Source organism: Mauremys mutica, chromosome 3 (assembly GCF_020497125.1).
Source record: "Mauremys mutica isolate MM-2020 ecotype Southern chromosome 3, ASM2049712v1, whole genome shotgun sequence".
Classification (NCBI taxonomy): Eukaryota; Metazoa; Chordata; order Testudines; family Geoemydidae; genus Mauremys; species Mauremys mutica.
Window position 1 is genome coordinate 58,938,352 of NC_059074.1, and position 20,413 is coordinate 58,958,764.

At 51.2% G+C, this 20,413-nt stretch overlaps 1 protein-coding gene across 1 annotated transcript; it reads left to right on the plus strand.

The window, feature by feature from the left end:
* Positions 1-6,594: 6,594 nt before the first annotated feature.
* On the plus strand, positions 6,595-19,668 carry MTO1 (mitochondrial tRNA translation optimization 1). Its single transcript, XM_045011576.1, has 12 exons — positions 6,595-6,975; positions 8,446-8,645; positions 10,527-10,644; positions 12,602-12,891; positions 13,466-13,578; positions 13,738-13,928; positions 14,249-14,379; positions 15,556-15,760; positions 15,841-16,012; positions 16,756-16,874; positions 17,411-17,568; positions 17,774-19,668. Exons 1-12 carry the CDS (start codon positions 6,777-6,779, stop codon positions 17,957-17,959), a joined length of 2,082 nt encoding a protein of 693 aa, XP_044867511.1. The 5' UTR covers positions 6,595-6,776; the 3' UTR covers positions 17,960-19,668.
* Positions 19,669-20,413: the final 745 nt, after the last annotated feature.

Genomic DNA, 20,413 nt, shown 5'->3' on the forward strand with positions numbered 1-20,413 from the left:
GACCGCCCCGGTACCGCCAAGACCTCTCGGCACCGGCCGTCGCCGGCACCGAAGTCAACTAGGCACCGCTCCCTCTCCCCGAGGTCGAGGAAGCCTAAGACTCCTGCTGCTTCCGTGCCGCCTGCACCGCAGCCAGAGAGCTCGTCTAAGTCGGATCACCCGGCACCGACACCTGCCGCGGCACCGACGACGTCGGCACCGTCGATTCCGGTCCCACAAAGGCCGTTGAGTCCGGTGCCTGTCAGCTCCCCGGCACGGACTGTGGTTGAGCTTACGATTCCTTCCACGCCGGAGACATTCTCAACAGCGCGCAATTTGATTGCCATGACAGAGTCGACGCTGCCTCATCCCCCAGCACTGCCGGTGCGGGTAATCCAGTCGATCGGCAAGCCTGCCTTGATACGACCATCCTCTGTTGGCACACCAGAGCGGCACTGTTCCCGATCACGGTCCCGCAGACGTTCTCGGTCCCGCTGGCGCTCCCGCTCCCGACGCCGCTCGCAGTCCCGGCACCGTTCTCCTCATCGGTACCGGTTGCACTCGCGGCATCGTTCAGTATCCCGTTCGCCGGCCCATCACTCTCGGCACCGCTCCGGCTCCCGGCACCGCTCCAGGCACTGTGACTCCCGTAGCGGCTCTCGACGTCGAGCCTCGAGATCTCGGTCGACCTCCCGGTACCGCTCCGGTCGCAGGTCCCAATCTCGTTCCCGGTACCGCTATGCCTCCTGGTACCGGTCCCCGGTGCCGGGTAGAGCGAGGTCTGCTGGAGGCAGAGACTCCACCCAGGGCTTCTCAGCTCCTCCATGGCCGTCCAGACACGCATCAGGTTCTTCCCCCGCGCGGACAGCTCTTATGCACAGGACCATGACTCTGAGGTACCCACCAGAGTCTTCCAAAAGACCCAGGCTCAGGACCAAGGCCCCCAGCAGTGGTCATTCTGGACACCCTGGGCTTACCACCAGGCCCAGGGCGTACCAGTAATGCCTTCCTGCTCTGTCCCATCAGAGCACAGAGTGCCAGAGGCGACGATTAGCCGTCCCCCTCTGACTGCTTCAGAGGATGCCCCAGTTCACCCACTGGACTCCCAGGTCCCACTGGAGCAGGAGCTTGCCCAAGAGCAAGAGGCCGCACAGGACCCGCTCATCCCCGGCATCTCCTCTTCCTCTTCTCCAGATGAGGCGGTTGCAGGAACATCCTCCTCGGGCCCTCCCCCAATAGACCTGAGAGCCCATCAGGACCTCCTCAGGAGGGTAGCGCTTAACATGAAGCTCCAGGCGGAGGAGGTCCCGGAGGTAGAGGACCCGGTAGTGGACATACTGTCGGCGGATGCCCCCACTCGCGTGGCTTTACCGTTTATTAGGACCATCCAGGCCAATGCGGACACTATATGGCAGTCTCCGGCCTCTATCCCTCCTGCGGCCAGGGGAGTCGAGCGTAAATATATGGTTCCCTCTAAAGGGTATGAGTACTTATATATCCATCCTCCTCCCTGCTCACTGGTCGTCCAGTCTGTTAATGAGAGGGAACGCCATGGCCAGCAGGCGCCAGCCCCGAAATCGAAAGAGGCTCAGCGGATGGACTTACTCGGCCGCAAAGTTTACTCTGCAGGTGCCCTACAGCTCCGGGTGGCAAATCAACAAGCCCTGCTTAGCCGCTATAATTATAACACCTGGGCGGGTGTGGGTAAGTTTACGGAGCTTCTTCATCAAGACTCCCGCCAAGAGTTCGCTGCCCTCTTGAAGGAAGGAAAAAAGGTGGCCAGGACTTCACTCCAGGCTTCATTGAACACCGCCGACTAAGCAGCCAGGACTCTGGCCTCGGGTGTTGCCATGAGGCGCATCTCATGGCTTCAGGCTTCAAGCCTCCCACTGGAGCTGCAGTATACCATCCAGGACTTGCCTTTTGATGGTAAAGGCCTTTTCTCCGAAAAGACTGACCCCAGGCTGCAAAGCCTGAAAGACAACAGGGTCATAATGCGTTCTCTGGGCATGCACCGGCCTTTCCGTCCCCAGCCTCACCGCCCATTCTCTGCGCCTAGACAGAGACAGGACTTAAACAGGCGGCACGGCCAAGGTGGTCGCAGGCGACCTTCAGGATCCCAAGCAGGCCAAAATCAAGGTCCCTCGAAACCACCACCGGGACCAAAACCGAACTTTTGAAGGTGCGCCCGGGAGCGGCGTACCAGTCACAAGCCAGGACCCCTCTCCTCCCTTCTCCAACCGTCTCTCCTACTTCCTCCCGGCATGGTCCCAGTTGACTTCGGATCGCTGGGTCCTACGCACGGTGGAGTATGGCTACCACCTCCAATTTATTTCAACCCTTCCCTCCCACCCTCCAACCCCGTCCCTCTTCAGGGACCCCTCTCACGAGCAATTCCTCTTGCAAGAGGTGCGGACGCTCCTTGCCATGGGAGCTATAGAGGAGGTACCAATGGACGAAAGGGGCAAGAGGTTTTACTCCCGTTATTTCCTAATCCCCAAGCCAAAGGGAGGTCTCAGACCTATTCTAGACCTGCGAGGACTCAACCAGTTTATGGTAAAGTTGAAGTTCCGCCTGGTATCCCTGGGGACCATTATCCCGTCATTGGATCCTGGAGACTGGTACGCCGCCCTCGATATGAAGGACGCATACTTTCACATCGTCATTTTTCCTCCGCACAGGAGATTCCTTCGCTTCGTAGCCAACCGTCAGCACTTCCAGTTTACAGTCCTGCCGTTTGGCCTTTCTATAGCCCCAAGGGTCTTTACGAAGTGTATGGCTGTAGTCGCCGCTTACCTCCGCTGACGTCGGATACACGTGTTTCCGTATCTGGACGATTGGCTCATCCGAGAGCCCTCCGAGACACGAGTTACTCAGCATCTGGGCATTGTCAAGGACCTATTCGCCCGCTTAGGCCTGATGATCAATGTGGGAAAATCCACTCTGGTTCCCACGCAGAGGCTGGAATTCATAGGAGCTATCCTGGACTCCAATCTAGCCAGAGCCTGCTTGCCACAGCCGTGCTTTCAGGTGATGGCAACAATCATCTGAGGTCTACAGAATTTCCCAACGACCTCGGCTCGCATGGTTCTCGGTCTCCTGGGTCATATGGCTGCCTGCACCTTCGTAACCAAATATGCCAGGCTCCACCTCCGCCCTCTCCAAGTTTGGCTCAACTCGGTATACCGCCCAGGCAGGGACCCAATAGACACGATAGTCACCATTCCTCCGAACACCCTAGGCTCCCTAGACTGGTGGCTAACTCCCTCCTTGGTGTGTGCAGGGCTGCCGTTCCATCCGCCCCAGCCCTCAATGTCCCTAACGACGGACGCGTCATCTCTCGGCTGGGGTGCTCACCTCGGACGCATTCGTACTCAGGGCCTCTGGTCACCACAGGAGATGGCATTACACATAAATGTCCAAGAACTGAGAGCAGTCCGCCTCGCGTGCCAGGCGTTCCAGCATCATTTACAGGGCCGTTGTGTCTCAGTGTTTACAGACAACACAATGGCCATGTACTACATAAACAAGCAGGGAGGGACACGATCCTCCCCCCTTTGTCAGGAGGCCATGCACCTTTGGGACTTTTGCATAGCCCACTCGATAGACCAGGTAGCATCCTTTCTCCCAGGGATTCGGAACACTCTGGCGGATCGACTCAGCAGGTCCTTCCTCTCTCATGAATGGTCGATCTGCCCAGACATTATTCGTTCCGTTTTCCAGCACTGGGGATTTCCCCACGTAGACCTGTTCGCTTCCCGCGCGAACAGGAAGTGCCAGATGTTCTGCTCCTTTCAAGGTCTCTCCCCGGGATCGATCTCGGACGCTTTCCTGATGCCGTGGAAGGGCCAGCTCCTTTATGCCTTCCCGCCATTCCCGCTGATTCACAGGGTCCTGCTAAAACTCCGCAGGGACAGAGCGCACCTTATCATGATCGCTCCAGCGTGGCCCAGGCAGCATTGGTTCACCATGCTGCTCGACCTCTCGATAGCCAACCCAATTGCCCTGCCACTCCACCCAGACCTCATCACTCAGGACCACGGCAGACTTCGCCACCCAGACCTGCAGGCCCTACACCTCACGGCGTGGCTGCTGCGTGGCTAAACCAGTCAGAGTTGCGTTGCTCTGCGCCAGTACGCCAAGTTCTCTTGGGTAGCAGAAAACCTTCCACCCGGTCAACATATCTGGCCAAGTGGAAGCGTTTCTCCTGCTGGTGCGAAACACATAATCTTACTCCCACTGAGGTCTCGATCCCCTCTATTTTAGACTACCTCTGGTCTCTCAAACAGCAGGGCCTAGCAGTATCATCGCTGAGGGTACACCTGGCAGCCATCTCTACCTTCCACCCAGGGGAAGCGGGCCGTTCCGTGTTTTCACACTCTATTGTTTCAAGGCTCCTCAAGGGCTTGGAGCGCTTGTACCCCCAAGTACGCCGCCCGGCCCCGACCTGGGACCTGAACCTGGTCTTAACCAAACTGATGTCTCCCCCATTCGAGCTGTTAGCAACCTGCTTGCTGCTCTACCTGTCTTGGAAGACAGCCTTCCTTGTAGCCATTACATCGGCCAGACGAGTCTCCAAGCTTCGGGCTCTTACACTGGACCCCCCGTACACTGTGTTCCACAAGGACATGGTGCAGTTGAGACCATACCAGGCATTCCTCCCTAAGGTGGTCTCGGCCTTTCATGTTAACCAGGACATCTTTCTCCCGGTGTTCTCCCTGAAGCCACACTCAACGCAACGGGAGCGGCAATTACACTCCCTGGACATCCGTAGGGCGCTCGCTTTTTATATCGAGCGGACAAAATCCTTTCGGAAAACGCTCCAACTCTTTGTCGTGATAGCAGACCGCATGAAAGGCCTACCTGTTTCCTCTCAGAGGATCTCATCTTGGGTGACAGCGTGCATCCGCACTTGCTATGGTTTGGCTCATATTTCTCCAAGCCACATCACCACGCATTCTACCAGGGCTCAGGCTTCATCTGCCGCCTTCCTGGCTCGTGTAACTATCCAGGAGATATGTCGTGCAGCTACCTGGTCTTCGGTCCACACCTTTGCCTCACATTATGCACTGGTCCAACAGTCCAGAGATGATGCAGCCTTTGGCTCAGCAGTTTTGCATTCTGCAACATCTCACTCTGACCCCACCGCCTAGGTAAGGCTTGGGAATCACCTAAATGGAATCGATATGAGCAAGCACTCAAAGAAGAAAAGACGGTTACTTACCTTTGTAACTGTTGTTCTTCGAGATGTGTTGCTCATATCCATTCCAAACCCGCCCTCCTTCCCCACTGTCGGAGTAACCGGCAAGAAGGAACCGAGGGACGGTTGGGTTGGCAGGGGTATATATCCAGCACCATGGCGGCGCCACTCCAGGGGGCGCCCAGCCGACCCACCGAGTGTTGCTAGGGTACAAAACTTCCGACAAACGTGTACGCGGCGCGCGCACACCTAATTGGAATGGATATGAGCAACACATCTTGAAGAACAACAGTTACAAAGGTAAGTAACCGTCTTATCTGTTTGTGCTGAAGTAGAAAAGTGCAAATTTTGTTTTGAAAACATGATTGCTATGTGTAACAGTGACAACAGGGCTTGGGTGTGGGGAGGCTCTATGAGGAACAATGGTAGAGTTTCTGCCTAATACCTTGCATTCATAATGTTACCGAAATGTCGGGTCCGCCTAGCTGAGAGCCAATGACAGCCAGACAGGGATAAGGAAAGGTTGCTTTATTCTGCAGAAGAAAGGAAAGCTTTGTACCTTGGTACAAAAACTCTACTCCATACAAAAACTAAGAATCTTTTATACACACACACACACAGGCTTTGATTGTGTTAGCATTTGATTGGTGGCTAGCAAACCCTGCACTTCTGCAATCTGCTCAGCAAAAACCAGCTTAGGACCAGCTTCAACGGCCTCAAGACCGATAAGGGATGCCAGTTCAAAAGTTCAGGCTACTGTGTCCGTGAGGTGTCCAATTTCCCAATGGTTGCCAGCTATTATAAGGCTACTAGCTGTTAGGGGGTCGCTGCTGACTGTCACAATAAATATTGCAAATACAATAGTTTGAACTAGTTTCAGTGTTTTGCATATGCTAAGTTCTTGTTTACTGTAGGCCCTACAATTTCTATTCGGCCAGGGAAAGAGACCAGCAGCGAACAAAGCAAAGGGCAGCCCGCAGCTGAATTCTGTACAGCGCTTTTCCAAATTACAAAAACACCCGGCTGTTTGCGTGCCCATGTAACACAGAGACACACACACCTCCCCACGGGGACAGCGGGGGGACCCCAGCCACCGCGGCTCCGTTGCTCCCCAGGGGGCAGGAGAAGAGGCGGGGCACGCGAGCCACCGCCCCCCCATGAGCTCCCCCGGGGCCTCGGGCTGGGAAATCGTGACGGGGCAGCCACAAAAACCAGCCACTGACGTCACTTACGGCCAGCGGGGCAGCCACTGCGTGCGAGGGGCGGGGCTCGGCTCTTCTCCCTCCCCGGGGCCGCACGCACGCGGGCGGGGCGGGGCGGGGCACGCGACTCGCGGCCTGGGAAATTCCGCGGGCGGGGGGGAGGCCGCGCTGCCGATCCCCTCAGTCCTCCAGTGCGGGCGGGGCGCGCTTGCTGCGCCTCGGCCGCCGCGATGGTGCCGACTTCCTGCTCCGCCCTCTCGTTGTCGGCGACCTTCCAGGGGCGGGGTCAGGAGGCCGCAGACATGGCGGCGCCCAGAGGGAGCGTGGAATGCCGGGTCCGCGGCTCGTTCTTCCGCTGACCCCGCGGCTGATCCCGAGGTCTCGGAGCCGCCCCCATGTTCCTGCTCCGCCGCCGCCGCCGCGCGCTGCCGCCCGCCCCGCTGCCCTGTCGCCGGCGCGCGGGGAGCGACGGCACCGCGCCTCGCTGGGACGTGCTCGTTATCGGCGGGGGCCACGCCGGGACGGAGGCGGCGGCGGCGGCGGCTCGGAGCGGGGCCCGGACGCTGCTCGTCACGCACAAGGCCGACACCATCGGTAACCGCGTCCTCCGGAGCCCGGAGCCGCTCCCGCTGCGCTGTGACCCCGCTGTGCGTCGCGTGGGCTCCCGGGCAGCGCCCGGCGCAGAGACTCTCAGCCCCCGGCTGATCGTAGGCGCCTAAAGGGTCACAGCCACCGAGCCGGGGAGAGCTGCGCACGTCTAGGGTCCAGCAGGCCTCGTCCATTACAAGCCCTAGGCCTGGTTTATGGGTACAAGTTAGATCGACAAAGCTGCATCGCTTGGGGGTGGAAAATTCACACCCTGAGTGCAGTAGCTAGGCTGATCTATGCCCCCCCCCCACCCTTTTCCCCAGACGCTCCAAGGCGGAAGGACGAATGCTTCCAAAAACTAGCTACCACTGCTTGGGAGGTGGAGTTTGTAAAGCATTGGAAAAAACCCTTTCATCAGCCTAGGATGTACACCTCTACCCTGATGTAACGTGACCCGCTATAACACGAATTTGGCTAACGTGGTAAAACAGCTCTCTGGGGGGGCGGGGCTGCACACTCCAGCAGATCAAAGCAAGTTCTATATAACGCGGTTTCACCTATAACGCACAAAGATGTTTTGGCTCCCAAGGACAGCATTATATCAGAGTAGAGGTGTATCTATTCTGTACTGCTATAATGGCATAGCTACAGCGCTGTAGTACCCATAACATGGATGTGGCCATAACCACAAAAGGTCGATGCCTCTCATTCTCTGAGATGTCCCTCTTATGTCCTTCACTCAATTAGAGTTACTTCCATCTTAGGAGCAGGCACTTAAAGCTCTGCACTGGTGCAGCTGCACTGATGCAGCTGTGCTACTGTAATGCTAATATGAAGATGCTCTTACTCTGACGGAAGAGAGCTCTACCATCAGTGTAGTTAATTTAGCTCCCCAAGAGGTGGCAGCTATATTAACAAGAGAAGCTTTCCGCTGACAGCACTGTCTACACCGGCCTGGGCGGGGAGGTTGGTATAACAATGTTGCACATCGGGTGTGGATTTTTCACACCCCTGAGTGACACAGTTATACCAATGTAAATCTGTAGTGTAGACCAGAGCTCAGGTTGAATGTCTAGTTAGCTAGCTGTCACTGAAACACTGTCCTTGGCTTGACGCTTCAGTAACTACATTGCCTTTCTATGATGTATATGAGAAACAGCTGAGCTTCACCGACATACTTGTGGCGCACACAGTCTGTGTCCCCTAGCAGCTTTGCATGTGTGGCCGAACCCAGTGGATTCTGTGGCCACACAGCAATATGTAACTAACCTTTTAGTAGTTTCTGTGATGTCTCAGAAGCAGCAAAGACGTATAGAATGAGTATGAGGCTAGGAGCCAAGTTCCCTGGTCTAATGGCCAGTTCTGATACTGTGGCCTTGAGCTACCTTCTTGTTAAACAGTAGTAATAAATGCTAGGGTTCAGAAAATGCAAGGCTGCCATTAGCTGATGATAAAAGGCTCTTGTGTTTTCTCTAGGGCAAATGTCATGTAACCCTTCCTTTGGTGGCATTGGAAAGGGGCATCTCATGAGAGAGGTAGATGCCCTGGACGGGCTGTGTGCTCGGACCTGTGATCAGTCTGGAGTTCATTACAAGGTGCTAAACCGGTGTAAGGGTCCTGCTGTGTGGGGTCTCCGAGCCCAGATTGATAGGAAACTCTATAAAGAAAACATGCAGGTGAGAATGACGTGGGGGAGAAGAGACGTAATGGGGCAAAATGGGACAGGGAAATTTTTGACTGGGTCAAGGGAAATGGGAGAGAAGTAAAACCTGGGTCTAATTAGAGAAACAAATAACCCACTGTGGTCCTGGTGTCCACATTTTTAAAAGGATGTTGAAAAATTGAGGGGGTGCAGAGAAAAGACAAAACTAATTTGAGGCTGGAAACTGTCTCTTACAATGTGAGACTGAAAGAGCTCAATTTGTTTAGCTTATTAAAAAAAATCTAGAGGTGACTGAATTATGGTGTATTGTGGGGAGAAAATACTACGTACTAAATAGCTCTTTAATCTAGTGGGAAAAGACATGACAAGAATCAATGGCCGGAAACTGAAACCAGAAATTCAAATTGGAAATACGCACAATTTTTTTAACAGTGAACGTGATTAACCACTAGGGAATAGGAAATGATTAATTCTCCAGCTCTTAAGGCTTCAAGACTGGAAGCCTTTCTGCAAGATACTTTTGTCAGACACAAGTTATTGAGCTCAATGCAAGGTAACTGGCTAAAAAATGTCTGGCCTGTGTTGTACAGGAGATCTGAGTAGATGAGCTAATTGTTTCTTCTGGACTTAAAATCTATTAGTCCTTCATTTCCATTTAATAAATCCCAAACAGTGCAGTAATTAGATGTCCTGGACAGTGAGTTGGATCACAAGTACAGTGAAATGACCTGATGACAGAATGGGAAAGCAATGGGGTGAAGGAAAGGAAGCTCTGTGTATCCAGGAGGGAGGCTGTTGCTGAATGTTTTGGGGAAGAGGTTCTGAGATGTTATTTTGAGGGGACAACAGGCCCATCTTAGTGATGTATGGACAATTAGATCATCAAGTGGAGTGCCCCAAGGGTCGGTGCTGGGGCCGGTTTTATTCAATATCTTCATTAACGATCTGGAGGATGGTGTGGACTGCACCCTTAGCAAGTTTGCAGATGACACTAAACTGGGAGGAGTGGTTGATACACTGGAGGGTAGAGATAGGATACAGAGGGACCTAGACAAATTAGAGGATTGGGCCAAAAGAAATATGATGAGGTTCAACAAGGACAAGTGCAGAGTCCTGCACTTAGGACGGAAGAATCCCATGCATTGTTACAGACTAGGGACCGAATGGCTGGGCAGCAGTTCTGCAGAAAAGGACCTAGGGGTTACGGTGGATGAAAAGCTGGATATGAATCAACAGTGTGCCCTTGTTGCCAAGAAGGCTAATGGCATTTTGGGTTGTATAAGTAGGGGCATTTCCAGCAGATCGAGGGATGTGATCATTCCCCTCTACTCAGCACTGGTGAGGCCTCATTTGGAGTACTGTGTCCAGTTTTGGGCCCCACACTACAAGAAGGATGTGTATAAATTGGAGAGAGTTCAGCGGAGGGCAACAAAAATGATTAGGGGGCTGGAGCACATGACTTATGAGGAGAGGCTGAGGGAACTGGGATTGTTTAGTCTGCAGAAGAGAAGAATGAGGGGGGATTTGATAGCTGCTTTCAACTACCTGAAAGGGGGTTCCAAAGAGGATGGATCTAGACTGTTCTCAGTGGTAGAAGATGACAGAACAAGGAGTAATGGTCTCAAGTTGCAGAGGGGGAGGTTTAGGTTGGACATTAGGAAAAACTTTTTCACTAGTAGGGTGGTGAAGAACTGGAATGGGTTACCTAGGGAGGTAGTGGAATCTCCTTCCTTAGAGGTTTTTAAGGTCAGCCTTGACAAAGCCCTGGCTGGGATGATTTAGTTGGGTTTGGTCCTGCTTTGAGCAGGGGGTTGGACTTGATGACCTCCTGAGGTCCCTTCCAACCCTGAGATTCTATGATTCTATGACTCAGTACTTCCTTCTTTCATGGCAGAAAGAAATCCTTAACACTCCACTGCTGACTGTTCATGAGGCATCTGTGGAGGATCTTCTCCTGATGGAACCAGAGCCAGACCGTCCTGGGAAATGCCAAGTCAGTGGGGTCATTCTAGGTACGTACTGGAAGCTCAAGGTGCTTCACTAGGTTGGTTATGTCTTGGTCCTAAGTGGGACCATGAGAGTAAACATGTCTGATTCCTCAAGCTGACTTGTGCTCGAAGTTGGGACTGGTAAAAGGATAAGGAGTCTTTCATTAATCTGCTTTATGTTGAGTATGAGCGAAACAAATTAGCCATCACAGTGGTGGGTGTGAGAACTAGGTGATTTGGGGAACAGATTTACAAAGGTTTATCTCTAGACCAGTCGTTCAGAATATGTCCCAGGCTATATGAGAAGATTTTGTTGGGTGTGCCGAAGACAAACTCCTTTCCATGTAACTAGTGTTTGATTTGTGAAAAAGAGTATATTTTTCTTTAGTACGGTTTCTAGTGAGTGTTATCCACATTACAGCCATCACCATCACACGTAGCACTAACTGACTCTCTTGCTGACAGTCTCATCGAGATGAAGAACTGCATGGAACTGATCCCTAGAAGTAGATTTTTCAGGATAGCCATCAGGCATGAGAGAAGTGTAGAAGAAATTGTTCGTAATGCTTATTTTGTGGTTATCTGGTTGTCATCCTATCTCAGTAGAAGAACTTCAGCCACCATTGCTGCCAGACAAACACCTTTCCCTGCATCTGACGAAGTGGGTGTTCACCCACGAAAGCTCATGCTCCAAAACTTCTGTTAGTCTATAAGGTGCCACAGGACTCTTGGCTGCTTTTCCCTAGTAGTAACACGAAAATAAGCAGCTTTGCACTGATGAGGCCTTTTACTTTAACTGTTTCATGTTTGTAAGTTCTTGTGTTTCCTCTGTCACTTTACTGATGAGGACCTAAAATCTGTGGATAAAATTTTAATTCTTCCTATCAGAAAGAAATTCTAAGCACTCAAGGACCCTCCAGCTGTCTCTGTTGTTAGTTCTTGGTGGGGAAGGAAAGGGTCTCTTTCATTTCATTGTCACATGTCATCAGAATGTGGGTCTGCAACTTATTGTGTTGTAGGAGCAGCAGTGATCTGTATGCTCTGTATAACTATGCTTTGTATAACCTGTATGCTCAAAAGGTCTGTTATACCCCCCGCCCCTTTGTCTCCTCTCCCTCTCTGAATACCTGTGAAGTGGCTTTCCCCCTCCCCCTCCATCTCCCTCTTGGAATGCTTGTGGGATGAATGGGCTGGTTGAACAGCTGGAAGATGAGAAGAACTTCCAGGTAGACAAGGTGTCTGGGACTCTGATTAGGCGGCGATCACACATGCAGTGCATGGACACTGCCCGAGGTGGAGTGTGACCAACCAGATGTGGCCAAGTCATCCCTAGTCGCAGGCCACGAGGAGCAGGTCCTTAAAAGGGGAAGGGGCCATGTGCCCCAGGGGGCACTCACAAGCTTGTACCTCCTGTGAAGGCCCTTCGTCCAGACCATCTTGGCTAGTGGTTCACTGCGTTGCATTCAGTCGTGCCTCGGGAAGACTTCTCTTCATCGCACCATCCATCACTGCACTGTGGGACACTTACCTTCAAGGATTCTGACATCTCCAGTGCTGTGCCTGTCCCGGGAGCGTGAGTATGCGAGTGTGAGTGTAACCCCTCCCTCTTCCTTTGAGCTTAGCTATCAGTATAATAAACATGCTGCTTTCTGCCAAACTCTGGTAGGTTATTAGTCCTCCCTAAGCTTACTAGCTGGCCCAATTTCAGGTAACAATTGGGCTTTGCTCTGGTCACTGGCACTCGCTCTTGTCCCCTCAGATGAGGATGAAACAGCGTACCGGGAAGGTTAAATTACACCTGGTTTTCTGTCTCCATTAGTTTTCTCTGTATTGACAAGAGGCACACGCAAATTCAGTGGAGAATGTGGGCTGGTGCTAGGTAACAGCACCAGAAACATCAAGGGCTTGTTGTTATGCATAGAAATGTGCTTGTTGTTATGCATAGAAATGTGCTTATTTCTATAAACTGATTGTATTCCAGGGGATGGAAGCAAAGTCCACGCTGGGAGTGTCGTCCTGACTACAGGCACGTTTCTGAGGGGGATGGTCTTCATCGGCTTAAAGATGCATCCCGCTGGACGATTAGGGGATCAGCCTTCCATTGGGCTGGCTCAGACCTTGGAGAAACTGGGATTTGCTGTGGGAAGGCTGAAGACTGGGACCCCACCTCGACTGGCCAAAGACTCTATTGACTTCAGCATTCTGGAGAGACACATGGCTGACAACCCTCCTGTGCCATTCAGCTTCCTCAGTGAGGCTGTGTGGATCAAGGTGGGATGGAATGCTGACAATACACATGCAGTTGGGGTGAGCTGGGAGAATGCTCTCGGGGTGATCCCTATACTGCTGTGATCAGTACCATCAAGGCAGTGTGTGGGTGGGTTCTGCTGGCTGAGGAAGTGGTCTTGTCAGTGTTTGACTCGTTCAGTCAGAGGGTGTCCAGTTACCTCACCTTGATGGCTCAGAATTCAGCTTCTCTGAGGCATCAGCTCTTAGCTAGGAAGGCTAAGACCAGCTGGAATGCCACAGACCTCCACCCATATCCATCACCTTCCTTGGGATATCTGTGCTGTAATTGGGTAGGTAGTGTATTGATTAGAGCAGAGAACATGGTTTCAAGGCTCCCAAGGTTTTACTACTCTCTGCCACTGACTCACTCTTCAGCTTGTTATTTAATATCACTGAACATCTGTGCAGCGGGGATGACAACGCTACCCCCTTTCAGTGCTATTATGAATGTTAGATAATGTTTATAGAGCCTTTTGAGGTCTTTAGAAAAAAAGTGCTAAATAAGTGCAAAGTATTATTGTTGGATTAAATCCAAGTGATTCTTGACCTCTGTCAGCCAGAAGATCAGCTCTCATGCTACCGGACTCTCACCAATGCCAAAGTGGACCAAATCATCCACAATAACCTTCACCTGAACAGCCATGTACGGGAGACAACAAGAGGGCCCCGGTGAGTACGGAGAGATCCTGGCGAGATCTGTGTGTAGTGATCTGATTGTGTATCTGAAGCCCTCTGGGTCTCCCTTGTGTACCTTCTGGGAGGGCTGTTGTCAGAGATTGCTTCTCTCCAGGTCAGTGCTCTTGTCCTGACGGCTATTCCCTGTTGCAGATACTGTCCCTCGCTTGAATCCAAAGTTCTGCGCTTTCCAAACCGCATTCATCAGCTGTGGCTGGAGCCTGAGGGTCTGGATTCCAACATCATCTACCCCCAAGGGATGTCAATGACTCTGCCACCAGAGCTCCAGGAGCAGGTCATTGCGTGCATCCGTGGCTTGGAGAAAGCCAAGATGGTGCAGCCAGGTGAGTGAGGGCCAGATCACTCCAACCAGTGTGAGCTGGCCCTTTCCAGACCAGCTTTCCACAGAAGGGGGTGGAGGGGAGTCTACATTACATCTACATTGCAAAGGCATCTGGAAATGTGACCCCTACTGTACCCAGAGGCTGAGGGTGTGAAAAAAACCTACATGCCGTTGCACTTGGGGGTGAGTGGGGAGGTGTAGTATCATGCTGGGCTCTCAGTGGGAATTCTGACACCTTTATTCTGTGGAATGGGGCAGGAGTGTTTGAATTTTCTTCCCTGATGACTGACTGATTTTGTCTGTCTGGTTTGCTTGTAATAGGCTATGGGGTTCAGTATGACTTTCTGGACCCCCGTCAGCTCAGTGCTTCCCTTGAGTCCCGTCTTGTTCAGCGACTCTTCTTTGCAGGACAGATAAATGGCACCACAGGCTATGAAGAAGCTGCAGCCCAGGTGAGCAGATCTGGGAGTGCATGTTCCACACTCAGAAGGGGAATGGATATAACCTGAAAGGCCTTCTCTGAACTAGCAAGCCTGGTAGATGTAATTCACCTCCAGTGCAGCCCCCAATGGCAGTAACAGTGTAGTGCAGCCAGGGAACAGCTTTGCCACTGTGTTATCCAACACTACTCACAGCTCACCTGCATCCTGCCTGCATTTTGGCTTCCACCTTGATTACCAGTGCTGGAGTCACACTAGTGATGCATTACAGCTACAAAGTCTGTTAGTGTAGACACAGCCAAATGGGCAGTGTGGAGACTGCACTCCTGATGGGCATGACTGGGAGCACATGTGAAAAGTCTCCAATGGCTACATTGACTGAAGGTGTCTTAGAACTCAAACCCCAATCAGCAACTGCAGCACTGGACTGTGAGTGGAGAAGCACTGACAGTAAAAACCAAACCAAAACAAAACCAACCCCCACAATCTAATGGTACTGAACAGCACTGCAAACCATATAGTACTGTGTCAGACAGTGGCTGCCTTGTCACTCTTCCTCCTCCTGCAAGTGATCCCAGTGCTGTTCCCAGCTGGGCACTGCCTGAGTTGTGGATATGGTCTGGGATTATGCGCGCATGGCCGTCGGAGCATTCAGCAGCAAAGGCCCTGCTATTCTCAGGAACAGCTTTCCTACAACGTAGTTTTAAAAAATACCAAGGAATCCTAATGTCAGCCCAAGAGGCTAGTTCCCTTGTGCCAGGTGTGATTATTGGTAGCAAGGACTAAAGCAGTTGGAAGATCTGCAGAAAAAGAATTCTCAGTGGACAGACGGACAGGTCGCTCACCAGTTAGCCCCTCTGAATTGATTAAGTAGCAATGATGACTAGCTCCAAGCAGCCTGGCCTAGCATTCAGGTTGAAAGAGAGTCAACATGAGACACTGCTTTGCGTTGGGGGAGAACAAAGAGGGGATCCTCAGAGCTCTGGAAGGGATGTGGAGAGCCTCTTCTTTCCCAATGTGGGAATAAAACCACTAGGGCTGTTAAAGCATCACAGACCGTCACACACCTCGTGACACAGAGTGTGCTACACGGATCTAGTGGCTTGTATTTGGCCACATGTGTGGATCAGGGAAGTGCCATTGTGCTGGCTTCGCAGCAGCTCCTGTGACCATTTTGCTCTCTGGCAGGGAGTGATTGCTGGGATCAACGCTGGCCTGCGTGTCAGTGGCAAGCCCCCTTTCATCATTAGCCGCACAGAGGGCTACATCGGAGTCTTGATTGATGACCTCACCACCCTGGGCACCAACGAACCATACCGCATGTTCACCAGCCGAGTGGAATTCCGCATGTCTCTACGGCCCGACAACGCAGACAGCAGGCTCACCCTCCGAGGTAGGCAGTCGCTTCTCCTGGTGATGTTCACAGCCCTGTCTGTGCACCCTCTCTCACTCACACACACTCTCTCTACAAAGGTTTTGAGGAAGCTGGCTGTGTGTCCCAACAGCGATATGCACAGACATCTCGGCTGAAGGCTGCGTTAGAGGAGGCAATAGCAGTGCTAAAATCTCTTCAGTTCACCACCACCAAATGGTCCAGGCTGGTTCCAGAGGCTCCCATAAGCACCAGTCGAAGCTCACTTACCAGGTAAAGGCTACAGCTGATCCTTTCTTGTCTGTCTAGTGCGTACTTCTGCAGAAGAGGCCCTTCCTTTTCTCTCCTCTGCTTTCTAAAACTCAGTTAGTAAATCTAATTCTGTGGAGGTGGTGTGGTGGCAGACAGACAGCCTGTCTTTAGCCACGGAAGAGGCATAGCACTGGCTGCGGCAAAGTAGCACTTTCTATGCAATGTGCCTCAACCCTGCTCTGGAGCGACTGTCTCCCTGGTTGTGTGAAAGGCACTCCACTCTTTAGCACTGGTCAGCCTTGGTGCCTCTACTGAGACTTCTGACAAGGGAGGTGATGGTTGGACAATGTGGGCCTAGGAACTAGACTGAGACCACCAACTCATTTCAGCTAGGCCAAGTGGTAGCAGTTCTTGGTCACGGTGGCCCTAGTCCCTCCATCTCTCCTCATCTTCCCTCTCTTTACCTTCCCTTTTGTTGTTTTTCAGGTCAATACCTGAAAACTCCCTCGTGAGGTACTTTCAAGGTTCCTCAGATGCCATTATGTAGCCACCTCCCTATTTGCCTACCCAAATGTGCCCTCCTCTCAGCAAAGAGCTACTCTCCCTTACTCATCTGGTGGTGGCAGCAAAAGGGGATAGGTTCTGTGATCATTCATCTCTGAACTGACCTTGCCAAAGCTAAATTCAGTGTCTCTCACCAGGAACAGCTGTTAACCTGTTCTGGGTAATTCTCTGGCCTTGCTATCATGTTCTTGTTTTCACAGTGCCCTTGACATCCTTCAATATCCAGAGGTCACTATGGAGCTTTTGGCAAGAGCTATCCCAGAGCCCCTGAGAAAGTTTGCTGAATGGAGAGAACTGGCAGAGAGGCTGAAAATAGAAGGTATAAGAGTCTGAGAGTCCTGCGTAACCAGATCTGCTCAGTGGCTTTAGAGCTCATTCAGTGGTGAAGGAGCACAGAGCAGAAACCACAGTCATCTCTGTATGGACTTGAGTGGGGAAAGAACTATTGTCACCAGAGCACCAGACCCATTCATCTCTGGCCCCCAACCCTCCACATGAGGCCCCTATTCTCCTCTTGGGGTGCGAGAGGAATTGTCTCATGGTTCATTCTGTCCTGTTTTTTCCCACCATACCACTCCACCAATGGCTTGCAAGCTGCCCCAGAGGACCAGCCTCTCCTTGGGGGAGAGGAACATTGTCTGTGTTTATTCATTCCCATTGCAAGCTGAGTTGGTGAAACTTTCCAAAACACCTACAGGTGTTAAGCTCCCTAGTCCCTGGCAGTCAGAATCTTAATGCTCTTAGGTACTTTTGAAAATCCCACCCAGAAGTCCTAGTTCTGGGGGCAAGAGTGCCTGTGCTGTAAATGTATCTTTATTATTATTTTCTCTGTACCCCCCACAACTCCCACTGCAGCTGTTTATGAGTGGCATGTAGCCAGCCAGCAGCAGGAAATAGAGGAAGTACGTCGAGATGAAGCTCTCCAGCTGCCAGAGGACCTAGATTACTTTGCCATTGATGCATCGTTGTCCAAGGAAGTGCGAGAGAAACTAGACTCCAACCGCCCCCAGACGGTGAGGCACTGGGTCAGGGATGGGGATGGAACAGTGATGGAATCCCATCTAAACACCAAATGCTTCCATATTTGTCCAAGGGACTCTTTGTACGGGTGTCTAGTCTCTATTTGGAGTTGGGCATCACTGGCTGGAATAAGGCTCATTGGAAAGCTTCAGAGACTCGAGTGTTCTCCAGTTGATCTGTTACTGTTTCTGCCTACAGATCGGAGCAGTCAGCCGCATTCCTGGAATTACACCAGCCGCCATCGTTAACCTGCTGAGATTTGTGAAGACCAATCAGCAAAGGACAGAGCACATAAAGCACTCTAGGATTGGCAGAGCCTCACCAGAGGGAAATACATTTGGGAAGAGTACATTTCAGAGCTCAAGCTTGAGCTGTGCTTCATGAGGAGGAACCAGAAAATAGCTTTGTTAAAATGCCTTCGGAAGGAGGGTACAAGACATTAGACAGTACACAGATGGGTATGCTACACCTAAAGCCAAAAACCATTGTACCTGTCTTCTGTGGCTTATGTCATCAGTTTAATCTGCAGTCAGCATACCCAGGAGCTTTTGTAGAGTGACCAGGAGTCTAAGTAGCTCATCAGTGTCTCTTGCTCCTCTTAAGTTAAAATAAAATTATGATGGGGATGTCAGTCAACCAAGCACCTATTAAAAAGCGTTGCTGAAAAAACATCCCTTCTGTCAAAGGTGTTGACTAAGGAGGAACGTATCGCGCTGTTGAGCAACATGAGATGCTAGTGAGAACTAGAAAACCAAGATCCCAGTAACTCTCTGCTTATTGTCTTCAGTAGGACTTGGATTTGTCCCCATCTCTGCAGTGGCTTGTGCTGCCTTTGCTTTTATGTGATTTCAGCCAGCTGGAAACATTCCTGGTTGTGGAAAGAATTTATAAATACTTGCCTTATAGTATCTCTTTAATGGGCTGAGGGTAATGTTAAGATACAACCCCCTGTGCCTCAAATTTTAAAATGAACTTTGGAAGGTAACTCAGTTGGGAGGGCTGGCTTCCAATCTGATCAGGAAGAAATGTTAACTTTCAATGTAGATGAACCTTTAGGATTGTTTTGTTTATTTATTTATTTTCCAGAAGCCGTTAACTTAGGCCCAGCATATAGAGTGAGAAATGGTGACCCCAGAACACGGTAGGATGGGAAGATTGAATGTTTGGTTGTACTCGATTAATTGTTATTACTCAGAAAAGTGATACCACAGAATGGCACCTTCACTCAACAAACTTGCTCGTTTTAGTGACAAAAATAAGCGCTCCGCTCCTGTTAGCGCTGCAGAGTCAACAGAGCTAAGGCTGTGGGACCTCCATCAATGGAGTTGTGTATTAGTTTCCTGTCAGTTACACCTGTACAGCCCAGCGAGACAATGAGTTTGTATGGGCATCGCTGAAGGACTGATTTGACATTAATACTGGCGGGCAGGCATGAGAAAGAAAGAACCCAGCTTTACTCTGCCTCTAGGTTGAGTTTGCAGGGCTGGCATTTAGGAGAAAAAACATCTTTTTACTTTGTAAATATGAGACACATGCACAATCATCAATGCCATTTTTGCAGGCATCTTTCAGAGCAGAACTACGTGGAACAGCTTTGGAGTGACTGCTCTTTTATCTGTGCTTGGCTTTGTGGGAAACTGAGTGGAGTTGCCAGTCCTCTGTCATAAGCCTGAATTCACTGATGTCAAAACAATAGCACAAATGTGTCTTTTTGCCTGTTTGAAAACATAGAGGTAGATCACTTATTTATTGCAAAAACTAAATGCTGGGAATGGGGAATATATTTATAATGCTGTTTGGGGGGATTGCAGTTAGTTTTAGAATGCTGCAACACACACTTCTAATAGATAAACGTAGCTTAAAATACTCGTTATCCATGGAACATAATACTGAATTAATAGTGCTACAGAGATGCATGTGAGAGAAACTGAATGCCAACAATGATTTCCTGTATGCCAGTCCATTTAGTTGTTTTACCATATAAGTCTTGGAAGGACATACCGTATTTTCCGGCGTATAAGGCGACGGGGCGTATAAGACGACCCCCTAATTTTACAGTTAAAATATAGGTTTTGGGCTATACTCGCCCTATAAGATGACCCCCCCATCTGAGGGGGGGAGCCCAGAGCCTTTTAAATCCCAGCCGCGGCGGGGAGTCAGAGGGCTCTGGGCTGCCCGCTTCGGCGGGGAGCCCAGAGCCTTTTAAATCCCAGCTGCGGCGGGGAATCAGAGGGCTCTGGGCTGCCCGCTGCGGCGGGGAGCCCAGAGCCTTTTAAATCCCAGCCGCGGCAGGGAATCAGAGGGCTCTGGGCTGCCCGCTGCGGCGGGGAGCCCAGAGCCTTTTAAATCCCAGCCGCGGCGGGGAGTCAGAGGGCTCTGGGCTGCCCGCTGCGGCGGGGAGCACAGAGCCTTTTAAATCCCAGCCGCCCGCTGTTTATACCCGGCGTATAAGACGACCCCCGATTTTTGGGGGTTGTTTTTTAATATAGAAAGTCGTCTTATACGCCGGAATATACGGTAACTGTTCTTTGTTAGCGAATATTTAGCACTGGTATAGATTCCATGAAGAAACTAACTGTGTAGGGTGTTTCTGGCTATAGACCTTTCTCTTTTCCCCTTCCCTCCATGTTAAAAAGATTGTGCCTTTTAAGCAAAAAAAAATTGCTTAAGTTTCAGGAAGTATCTTAGGGATTGATTACCAGCCCTTGGAATTAACCAGGATGTCTAAGCCTGTGGGTAGGAGAAGTCTGAAATGGCATTTCCTTTCAAGTATGAAAGCAGTGAGTGAACAGGCTTGCCTAAATATCTCTGGTATCCAGTGCTCTGTCAGCTCTTCGG